The following is a 12,634-nucleotide window of genomic DNA, read 5'->3' on the forward strand; positions in this document are numbered from 1 at the left end:
CTTGTCCAAGTTTAACTAAATTGTGTCTTTTTTTTGTGAGAAATGTAGGGCCCAACCCTGAAATTGTGTTGATCCCAGGTAGTGATCAACGGCTCAATGTCTAGTTGGCAGTTGATATCAAGCAGAGTGCCCTGGGGGTCGGTCCTGGGGCCGGTTTTGTTCAACATCTTCATTAATGATCTGGATAATGGGATGGATTGCATCCTCAGCAAGAGAGGTAGATATGCAGGAGGGTAGGGATAGGGTCCAGAGTGACCTAGACAAATTGGAGGATTTGACTAAAAGAAATCTGACGAGATTCAACAAGGACAAGTGCAGAGTCCTGCACTTATGACGGAAGACTTCCATGCACTGTTACAAGTTGGGGACCAACTGGCTAAGCAGCAGTTCTGCAGAAAAGGACCTGGGGATTACAGTGGACAAGAAGCTAGATATGAGTCAACCGTGTGCCCTTGTTGCCAAAAAGGTTAATGGCATATTGGGCTGCCATTAGTAGGAGCATTGCCAGCATTTTGAGGGAAGTGATTATTGGTGAGGCCACATCTGGAGTACTGCATCTAGTTTTGCCCCACACTACAGAAAGGATGTGGACAAACTGGAGACAGTACAGTGAAGGGCAACAAAAATTACGAGGGGACTGGGGCACATGACTTATGAGGAGAGGCTGAGGGAACTGGGCTTATTTAGTCTGCAGAAAAGAAGAGTGAGGGGGGATTTTATAGCAGCCTTCAACTACACGAAGGGGGGTTTCAAAGAGGATGGAGCTAGGCTGTTCTCAGTGGTGGCAGTTGACAGAACAAGGAGCAATGGTCTCAAGTTGCAGTGAGGGAGGTCTAGGTTGGATATTAGGAAAAACTGTTTCACTAGCAGGGTGGCGAAGCACTGGAATGGGTTACCTAGGGAGGTGGCGGCACCTCCACCCTTAGAGGTTTTTAAGGCCTAGCTTGACAAAGCCCTCGCTGGGATGATTTGGTTGGGGTTGGTCCTTCTTTGAGTAGGGGGTTGGACTAGTTGACCTCCTGAGGTCTCTTCCAACCCTAACCTTCTATGATTCTAAGTCCTTACTCAGCTAGAACTCTGATTTACACTCAGTTGAAATTTTGCTGTAGAAAAGACTGCAAAATCAGACCCATAATTTGGGAGAACGCAACATAATTATCTAGCTAGAATCTTATATGGCCTCCATCAATGTAGAATCTGAGCACCTCACAAACTAATGAATTTAATGCCCCCAACATCCTGTGTGATTTCAAATATTATTATCCTCATTTCACAGAAAAGGAACAGACACAGAGAGACACGGCCCCAATCTTGCAACGTGCAATGCACTGCACTGCGCCAGTCATCCCAGAGAGAGCTCACTACAGGATCAGGGTTTACGTAACATCTAAAAATGACTCAGGAAGTCTGTGGTGGAGTTAGCAACTGAACCCAGATCTCCTGAGTCCCAGTCCAGCGCCTTCATCCACGAGACCATTACACATGTGCACAATTCTCTGACTTATTTTTAAGGTGATTTAAGGTAGTCTATTGCATGACAACAATGGCTGCAAACAAATATAATCCATGTTTTCCAAAACATGGACCTTGTACATCTAGATGATATACCCTCCATTATAGTCCAACAGCAGCTTCAATAGCCCATATTCTACAGCAGCCCAAAAGTTTCATCACAAACCAAAATACCCTCTCTTCAGTATACTAAAAAACAACAAGAGTTCTTATTTTGACCTAACATCACATGGAGGCAACTGTTTAAGCCTTACATTTTCTCCTGTTAGGCAAGACATGGCCAGAAATGAATTAAAAGGATAAAGAGCCTTTATACGGCTTTAAAATGGGATTTGTGTAAAATGCAATTTGCTAGCTCACTGGAAATTTCAGCAATAATTTGATCACTTAACACAGCTCTGGTTTTGAATGTTTCATGGACTCCATTTCAACAACGATCTACCTAATAAATCTCTCATTTTCACCAACTACTTTTCACACACAATACACAACAAATTTCTCTGACTTCCTAATCACTAATCAAAAAATAGTGCCCTATCTGGTGTCCATAATCACCAATAAAAAGATAATGTTCTGATCTGTTTCGCAACAGCTGAACCACAGATAATACAAAAAATCTGCTAAGAAATATGCAGCTACAATGACATGCAAGTATGGAAATTAGTCTAGATAGTGCCACTTGGCTGCATTATATTGACTCACTTTGCATCTCTGCACATCATCGTGCATAAATAAAAGATGAAGATTTAGGCAGAAGGAAAGAGCTGATGGTATATTAGGAAATGGTAGGCCAGGCAAAGAAAGCATGTTCTTAGATTGTGGAATAATTTCAGCAAAGTTACTGTCACAATGTTTTCTTCTATGAGCGTAACCCAAAGACAGGAAAACAGCAGTGAATTGAGAAGTAGTACACTATACTTCGGGAGAAAGCAGTACAAGAACCATGAAAGGCTGATGCTTTAATTCAGCAAAGATCTTAAACAACCCAAAGCTACTTAAAATCCAATCTACCATCGGGTAAGCAGACCATCTGAACAACGGCCATACACCTCATACCCCACAGCCTCCACAGATAGAGTCACTATTTCTTATAGTCACACTATCCACCATAATGAAATTGTGAGCCTAATTACTGCATTTACCCTTCCCTTGAAGTCAAACCCTGTCATGCAAATGATATGTTGGAGTTACACCAGCCAGAAACCCCAAGTCTCTAAGCAATTCATTTGGTAACAGCACTAAAATTATTGTGTGCCTCGAAGTTATTTTTAATTTTTTCAACACAAAAAATGCGCCTCTGTCCTAAATCCATGCCAAGTAGTAATCATTTCACTTAGAACTTACCTAACAGACTGTTTTTTATGTTTATATACATATATACATGCTTTTTGAAACAGAAGAGTAAAAGTATTTTTTGTACTTTGTTTTTCTTATAGTGATTTAGTTTTCATAAATGGTGCCAGTCTGAGATCCTGAATAAGTCCTTTTCACTCACACAAGTAAAGTTGGACAGAAGCACCACCTTCCATGTGCCTCAATCTGACTTGAAAAGACCATAATCAAAAGATGGAAGGAAGGGTAGACGGTTTTTTTCATATGCACGCATATCCATTAGGAACTCAAGTGAGATCACAGAGAATTTTGCACAATATTATCTGATGGCTCTTTGGAAACCTATTAACCTGAACAGAATTTGTTATGATAATTTACAGGTAAAAAAACTCTACATTCGAATAGCGACCCCCTACAGCAATCAATCCCTAAACCTGTACAATTTAAATAAATTATTAATTATACAGATGATAGCACTGTAATTTTACACAAAGGAAATAAATTTAGAAACTGTTTTGTGGACTCAAATTAATCTATCTGGAGAATTCCCACTTTGTGCTGTTAATAACGCAAATACAGCCAATCAAGTTGTGTTGATTTTGTACAATCACATACCAAGGCTAAAGTTCTGCACAGTTCTCCTTATTAGGGCTGCCTAGACAGAAAAGCTGCTTAACTCAGTTGGTGACTGATAGTGTGCAAGTCTGAGTGCCCTACCTTCCAGACTGGTGTCTCTAAGGACTCAAACTATTTTGAAGGTTATTTAAAACAAAGGGGGAAAGAAGAAAAAAAAACTTTTGAGATACTGAAAATTTAACTGCAGTCAAGATTAATTCCTCACAGACATAATCAGCAATGCACTTTATATTGAAAAACATTAACTGTATTTCAAACAGTTTTCTAGTACAGAAAAATATCATTTGAATTGATCACATTTCATAATACCAAATATGCCTCTCTTTTGGGTTTGGATTGGATACCTCCAGTCATAAGTAGATTCCTGTTTCTTCCAGTCAAACAATTTTTCTGAACACTAACCAAAAACTGTTCCGATTGAAAAATGTTTTCATATGGATATATAAAAAAATACATTTTTCAATAGCAATGTTTCCATTATACAATGTTTTTCCACTAACGAAATCGAATGTCTTAGCAACTTTCAAATGAGTGTCTTATTACACAGAAAGAAGCAGGTTTTTGTGCATCTATTAATGTTTTATTATTTAATTGAATACCGTATTAAATTTTAATCTCATGTAGGGATATTTATATGATGACTAGTTTTACTAAGTAGTATTTAGGATTCATCCAGTCAGATTACTTGAACAGGTAAATATCCTAATTCCCCTTTCTCAGTAGGCTGTACTCTCATAACTGTTCAAAATTGAAGTTGTTTTAAGAAGGAAAGAAAAAAAAACTAAAAACCATCCAAAGCATGATCACCTAATCTGCTTGCATCAAGGAGCAGAAGTTACATACTAGTTTTCTATTATACATCAATAAAAGATTTAAAAATATAAATCCACTTTTCATAAATGACATTAGGAATAGGCTAACAAGAGTTTATATCTTATCAGCATTTTGTGATAAGCTAAAGTAACTGCAAATGAATTCAATAGTTTAGAGTTGTAAAAAAAAAAAATTTAACCTCTTGAGAAATATAGCTCCATAAAAAGTCTCCAACATTGCTAACTTTCTCATCATCATGGTAATGCAGTTTAATGTGAATGTCAAATTGATTTGCTGTCTAAATTAGACTGAATCCTGCAGTTTCTATTTTTATGTTAAAATCACTAACATAGAAGTTGTGGTTTCAAAGAGAAAATAACCTAAGCACACAATTAACATTCTAAAGTATATTTTTCCCCCCCATATATTCAGGGTCGTTTTTAACATTTCAAATCACTCCAGAGAGAGTCCACTACCACCAATCTTTTCCATTTTATTAAGGTACAAAAGAAACCAGGGGATAAGAGGGATGGTGAAAAAGATAAAATAAGACTGTCCTAACAAGTCGCATTTTAATGGGTAAGGGACCGTCACAAGGACATATCTTTTTTTATTCCACTTTTAGCAGCTGTTGTCTATAAGGATCTTTATGTGCATTTATAGCATACAACAATTTTTCCATGTAGACACTGGAACTGAAGCAAATATTCTCCCCATTACTCCTGGAGTTTATGTTATTTTACTAAAGTAGCTGCCCCCGCATAACATTTAATGTATTTACAATTAAGGTTCCAAAAGACTGTACAGTCCTTAATTGTTTTATATTCTGTAGAAGAATTGTTAAATACTCTGTAGCAGAGTTTTGCAAGATAATAGACTTTACAAAAACCTGTATAATGTTTTATGTGTGTGGCTGCTTAGTTAAAATTAGACCCTTAATAAACTGAAGATATGCAATTTTAGAGTAACAATTAGATACTACAAAAGCAGTGGTCAATTAAGAAAAATGCAACGCTGCCATTTTAAAGATTACTCCTATGTGTAGCATTAACGCCACTGAGGACGACTGACCAACTCCGCTGTCCTTTGTGCATTTGAATATCTCCTCCTTGAAAATGAACATACAGATGTTATGATCTCAATTCTGCAAGGTGCTCAGTATTCTGGCCCCAGTTCAACAAATACTTCATAGAATCATAGAATATCAGGGTTGGAATGGACCTCAGGAGGTCATCTAGTCCAACCCCTGGCTCAAAGCAGGATCAGTCCCCAATTAAATCATCCCAGCTAGGGCTTTGTCAAGCCTGACCTTAAAAACTTCTAAGGAAGGAGATTCTACCACCTCCCTAGGTAACGCATTCCAGTGTTTCACCACCCTCCTAGTGAAAAAGTTTTTCCTAATATCCAACCTAAACCTCCCCCACTGCAACTTGAGACCATTACTCCTTGTCCTGTCCTCTTCTACCACTGAGAATAGTCTAGAACCATCCTCTTTGGAACCACCTCTCAGGTAGTTGAAAGCAGCTATCAAATCCCCCCTCATTCTTCTCTTCTGCAGACTAAACAATCCCAGTTCCCTCAGCCTCTCCTCATAAGTCATGTGTTCCAGACCCCTAATCATTTTTGTTGCCCTTCGCTGGACTCTCTCCAATTTATCCACATCCTTCTTGTAGTGCGGGGCCCAAAACTGGACACAGTACTCCAAATGAGGCCTCACCAATGTCGAATAGAGGGGAACGATCACATCCCTCGATCTGCTGGCTATGCCCCTACATGCCACTGGCCTTCTTGGCAACAAGGGCACACTGCTGACTCATATCCAGTTTCTCGTCCACTGTCATCCCTAGGTCCTTTTCTGCAGAACTGCTGCTGAGCCATTCGGTCCCTAGTCTGCATTGGGTTCTTCCGTCCTAACTGCAGGACCCTGCACTTGTCCTTGTTGAACCTCATCAGATTTCTTTTGGCCCAATTCTCCAATTTGTCTAGGTCCCTCTGTATCCTATCCCTGCCCTCCAGCATATCTACCACTCCTCCTAGTTTAGTATCATCCACAAATTTGCGGAGAGTGCAATCCACACCATCCTCCAGATCATTTATGAAGATATTGAACAAAACCGGCCCCAGGACCGACCCTTGGGGCACTCCACCTGATACCAGCTGCCAACTAGACATGGAGCCATTGATCACTACCCGTTGAGCCTGACAATCTAGCCAACTTTCTACCCACCTTATAGTGCATTCATCCAGCCCATACTACTTTAACTTGCTGACAAGAATACTGTGGGAGACCGTGTCAAAAGCTTTGCTAAAGTCAAGAAACAATACATTCACTGCTTTCCCTTCATCCACGGAACCAGTAATCTCATCATAAAAGGCGATTAGATTAGTCAGGCATGACCTTCCCTTGGTGAATCCATGCTGACTGTTCCTGATCACTTTCCTCTCGTGTAAGTGCTTCAGGATTGATTCCTTGAGGACCAGCTCCATGATTTTTCCGGGGCCTGAGGTGAGACTGGCCTGTAGTTCCCAGGATCCTCCTTCTTCCCTTTTTAAAAGATTGGCACTACATTAGCCTTTTTCCAGTCATCCGGGACTTCCCCCGTTCGCCACGAGTTTTCAAAGATAATGGCCAATGGCTCTGCAATCACAGCCGCCAATTCCTTTAGCACTCTCGGATGCAACGCATCCGGCCCCATGGACTTGTGCATGTCCAGCTTTTCTAAATAGTCCCTAACCACCTCTTTCTTCACAGAGGGCTGGCCACCTACTCCCCATGCTGTGATGCCCAGCGCAGCAGTCTGGGAGCTGACCTTGTTCATGAAGACAGAGGCAAAAAAAGCATTGAGTACCTTAGCTTTTTCCACATCCTCTGTCACTAGGTTGCCTCCCTCATTCAGTAAGGGGCCCACACTTTCCTTGGCTTTCTTCTTGTTGCCAACATACCTGAAGAAACCCTTCTTGTTACTCTTAACATCTCTTGCTAGCTGCAGCTCCAGGTGTGATTTGGCCCTCCTGATTTCATTCCTACATGCCCGAGCAATATTTTTATACTCTTCCCTGGTCATTTGTCCAATCTTCCACTTCTTTAGCTTTAAGCACATGAGTAATCTCAGGCTTCAATGGTAATTTAAGTGCATGCTTAACTTTAAACATGGGTTGTTTAAACAGTCTTAAGCACATGGCGTTTAAAGTTAAATATGTACTTACGTGCTTGCCTGGCTAGAGGGCCAATAATGCTCAGCTCCTTGCAATACTGAGCTCTGTATCAGGTTTAACAAACATAAAACAATTAAAATATTTGCTATATGTGAAAGAAGTTAACAACCCAAAACTGAAACAGAATTAGAAAAGTCATTGGTGTTCAAAGGGGTGTAAAAATATCAGAAGATACGTAATCAAACCTAGTGAGTAATGACTGTAGTTCTTGAAAACAATCAAAAGGGAAGGTCAAGCTGGAATGATTAATTCAAGGATAAACTAGTACAGTACAACCTACATACAACATATGTTTACGTTTCACCCTTCACATCAAGAACTCAAGGCTCTTTAAAAAATAAAATTTAAGTGATATATGCAGTGAGTAGAAAACTGAGGATAGAAATGACAGCTTTATAAAATCAGAGGAAACAAACTAGGCAAACCCACAGAAATGGTGTAAGTCAATTGTCTAAAAGGGATCTTATCCACTTAAGCAGAAAGAGAATACTGTTGTAATAATGGCACTGCTTATTTCAATGGCAGCGAGAGTTTTTTCCCCATTAGTCATGCACATAAAAACACCTACGTACAGTTTCAGTATGAAGAGTCCCGCACTGGAAGCCTGCAAGCCAAGGTTAGAGCCAAAGAATAAAATCGCTAAGTAACCAGATATTAGGTTCCTCCCTTAGGAAGGAGAGGAGTAAAGAGTACATGACTCAAGTAAGTTTAACAGAAAAGCAGTGTTGATGATAATAGTCGTCCTACCTGAGGCCTTTAAGCGAAGCGGCAGTAGGAAGTGCTTTAGGATGAAATGGTAATGTTACATGGTCTCCACTTGTCATGATCTCTTAGCTGGGCACTATTTTTTATAGAGGAGATTTCTAAAAACTAGACACTGTATGTTGTTACTTTATAGAACTTGAGTAACCTTAGTATTTCAGACAGTGAGGAGTCCATAACCCATGATTCCCTGATTTTTAAACTCTTAGTACAGCTGTTAAAATAACCCAGTCAATTAAACTCAGTCTCAAGCAAAATATTAAGGACAGTATCTATTTCTACATTTGAGTAATTTTCAAGAAGGTTTTCAGATTGCCTGTTGCTACTCACAAAGGCAATTCTGTGTCATGCGGTGAAAGGAGCAGGGCCCTGAGAATCATACCTCTAGATTGAAGGCTCAATCACAGTCCTCAGTTGCTCCAGTGCAGTGGAATTACATTTTCAGTAAGATTGCGAGGAGCACAACTTGGCAGTGAAATGCCAATATTTAGCACATTACATAAAACTTCCCCAGCTTACTAATGTCAGTGTTGCCTATTTTATCCAATCTGACTATATTACTTAAGACAGTATTAAAGTGAAACATAGCCTAGCTGACTGCAAACAAAACAAATATGCGTTACATGCCTGAGATTCTCAAAAATAGGTCCCAAAATTCTGAACAAGCAGACTAATATTTTCACAAGTGCTGAGTACCCAGCAGCTCCCAATAAAATCAATGACTTCTGAAAATGAAATCAGGGGTGCTCAGTACCCAAAATTAGGCTACCTACTTAGATGCCTAAACATGGAGTTAAGATACTAAATTTAAGACACATTCTGGAAAATCTTGTATATGTTTTTTAGGGATTTCCTCTCTCTTCTCATCCTCACTTTCATATTCCAACTTTATTTAAATTGCATAATGAAAGCATCTTAATTTAAATCAAATATTTTATATTGCATTTCCAGCTCAATTTCACTTATGTACTTAGCATTTTTGTGAAAGCGCCAATATTAGAAAACTCAGGAAAATTACTGTCACGTTGTTTGACTCTCACCTTTTTCCATCCCTTCTCTTCTTTCTCCTACCTCATCTTCAGTGTTCACGCTAGAAATATGAAACATGGTGTGTTCACGGGCAATGAACCCTGAGCGTGTTTAATAACAGTCTGTACTCACTCTATCTTTGTCGTCAGCTACGTCACAAAGAGTGTCATCAAGGTCTAGGATTCCTCCATCCCCATGCTCCAGACGATGTACTTGTATCCAATAGTTTGGATCCTGTATGCAAAGAAAAAAGATCCATCAGATATTTCAAGTATATATTGGTAAAAAGATATTTCCCTAACAGTCAATTTGCCCAGTCCTATACTTACTGAAGTTAATGGTAAAGTTTCCATTCAGATTCAAGTCCTGTACATAAAACCTTTCATGCTCTAACACAAGTGAATTATGTAAAGTGAAAGATTCTTCTTTCTGATAGCATCAGTATTTCTATGGTCCCAATTACTGTAGTATCTGAGCACCTTACACCACCAGTGTGGGATGGGGCATGATAGTACTTCCCTGTCTTAGGGTGTTTTTTTAGGTGACAGAAAATTTTCAAAAATGTCTCCTCAAACTGAAATAGTCAAAGCACTTTGGTCAACAGGTCCCTATAAACAGAAACTCTCTCTATACACCAGTACAAGGTTCATCAAAAAACATTTCAGAAACATCACATCAATCTCCAACAATGCTCTTTCGCATTTTATTGCTATACAAGACATGTATGTCTCATATATTGTATACATTCTGTATTTGGAAGGAAGGATACCATAATTTACCAACAAATGGGGATATAGGCTTCCACAACTTCCCCCACCCTTGTACCATACAAGCACAATCAGTAGAATGGTACTGCATCAATAGAGGTACATGCCCATTTCCCTACAGATATCTACTGTATTGAGCCTGGGTTACTACATTTGTTATTTCCAAGAGAGATCATTTTTATAGTGAAAAGTCCTATTATGGCCACAGACGGCTGGACATGACATAATATGTAACTCTTCTTTGCATCTTAGCTAGCCCACCCATGTCACAATGACAACACTCTGAGCTGTTGTTCAATGTCTAACATTAGGACAATTTCAATAAATTTCATATGGTGGCCAGAGTTTTCAAAACTGAGTAATGAGTTTGGGTGCCACAATTTTGGGGGGCCCAATCTATTGCACCTTAAAGAGGCCTGATTTTCAGAAAGTACTGACCACCCATCTTTTAAACATGAAACACTTAAAAGGGGTCTGAAGATGGGCCCCCGAAAGCTTGAAAATCGTGGCCTGCATGCCTTATAATAGGAATGGACTAAATATTTTATGAACACATCTCGAAATTCCTCTGGTATCACCCACCACTTAAATGAAGGAAACAAAGCATATGTTTTCACCAAAACCTCTCAAAAAGTTTTAATAGCTCTGGGTTTCCCAGTCATAACGTCTGCTCTGCATCTGGCTTAATCAGATTGTAAGGTCTTCAAGGTTGGGGCTGTCTCTTGGTTGTATCTTGGCCATGCCAAGGGCACTGTTGGTGCTGAACGAAGGAACAAACAACGATAACATTACTAGGCAGTGGGTCACAAATCTGTTGCGCATGGATCTGACATCAAGAGCATATATTACACAGTTTCTGACTGACTGAGATCAGGGATACTGTGGAATTTTTTAAACAGAGGCTGTTTTTCAAGTTAATTGCTGGAGCATCTGGCGTTTCAAAAGGACTTATCCTCAGTCACATTATCTCAATTTCCCATTTGGATTTCTGAATAATTAAAATTACGAATTACCATTAACTCTCACTTTAACTTTTAATATCTTGTAGGCAACGTAAACTACTGGAGTTCAAGTTACCACTTTTTCAAACTCAAAGCTACTCCTTTGCTATCAACAGGGAGAAAGGTACAAAGCAAAAATCACTGATGTGTGGGAGGTAGAGCTCTTGGAAGAAGGGCTTTCTTCTCATTTTTGTATGTGAAGGACTGGAGTTGGGGAGACAGGAATGCCATCCCCACCGGTATATCCCCTGTTTTAACATGGTGTGGTGCCAAAATATTTGAGGGGAGTTTTTTCTTACATGGTAGAAAAAAATGCTATGAAGCAAATGCTTTTACTGGAAAACAGCCCCCACTCTCCCGGTTACACTTCCACTTCTCTTTTCCTTTGCTGCTACGTATTGATTTCCATCCTTCTTTGTCCTCTAGGTCTCCATTGTCCTACCCCACTTTCCCTTTCTTTGTCTACACCTCCTGTCCCTTCCTTTGCCACCCCAAAAGCCTATAAAGAACTTTATTAGTAACACAATCTAGGCTGCCCTCATGCCTAGTAGTATTTTACACCCCATGGCAACACTGTTTACAGCAGCACAAACACAACATGCATCGGCCTTGGTTTCATACAGCTGCTGCCACTGCCCCAGGGAAAGGGGTACTTTGAACAGATATAACCTAAATTTAAAAGATCTGTACTTCCTTGGCTCTCTATGTTAGTTTTGCCTTCCATGCAGCATCTCTCATGTGAATGCCTAAGAATCCGATGAAGTGAGCTGTAGCTCACAAAAGTTTATGCTCAAATAAATTGGTTAGTCTCTAAGGTGCCACAAGTACTCCTTTTCTTTTTAAGAATCTTAGGACTCCTAGGACTTAGGATGGAAAGGGAGATAGGCAAGGGAGGTCATAGCCCTCAATTCCCATAAATTCATTGCTATTGTTAAACCTTGGGAGAAACTGCATGGAAAGCAGAGCAATCATACGTAATGAAAGTCAGAGGGAAAAGTAATGTTTCTTTTTCCTCTCGATTTTTGTTTTAAGTGACTGGTTTAGTCAAATGACACCCCTGTGAAACTGCCCTGTTCATTTTAGGCATCTTCTCATACACACATTGGCTTTAGTATCACTGGAAATCAATGGAAAACCAGTTCTGAGTTTATATGCTTTAATGATTTGGGAGGGATTAAGTTGCCTAGAGATTTTTACTCTTCTCATTTATGCGAGGGGTCTCAAAAAAGCGGCCCGCGGGGTTCTTCCCTGCCGCCCGCCAAGCTCCCCATGCACTCAAAAAAAAAAAAAAAAAAAAACCACACACACACTCCACAAGGGGCGTAGCTCCCAGTGCTAGTGCACTGTCTACACTGGCACTTTACAGCACTGAAACTTGCTGCACTCAGGGGGTGTTTTTTCACACCCCCTGAGCGAGAAAGTTGCAACGCTGTAAATTGCCAGTTTAAACAAGCCCTAATTTACTTAACACACAGTTTCCCCTTATGGTAATTGCCCTAGTGACATCATCATTTATACAAAAAGTTTTCTACAAGTACTAGCTCAACATACTATATGGCTACGGTG

The 12,634-nt window shown here is 39.7% G+C and overlaps 1 protein-coding gene across 16 annotated transcripts in view; it reads right to left on the bottom strand.

The window, feature by feature from the left end:
• PARD3 (par-3 family cell polarity regulator) overlaps nt 1–12,634 on the bottom strand; it is a 645,228-nt gene that overhangs the window by 563,901 nt on the left and 68,693 nt on the right. For all 16 annotated transcript variants that reach the window (XM_043541461.1, XM_043541458.1, XM_037890968.2 and 13 more), the window contains exon 2: nt 9,433–9,534. In XM_043541461.1, the coding sequence (XP_043397396.1) occupies nt 9,433–9,534 (102 nt within the window). The remainder of the gene's footprint in view (nt 1–9,432; nt 9,535–12,634) is intronic.

This window comes from Chelonia mydas, chromosome 2 (genome assembly GCF_015237465.2).
Source record: "Chelonia mydas isolate rCheMyd1 chromosome 2, rCheMyd1.pri.v2, whole genome shotgun sequence".
Lineage (NCBI taxonomy): Eukaryota > Metazoa > Chordata > Testudines > Cheloniidae > Chelonia > Chelonia mydas.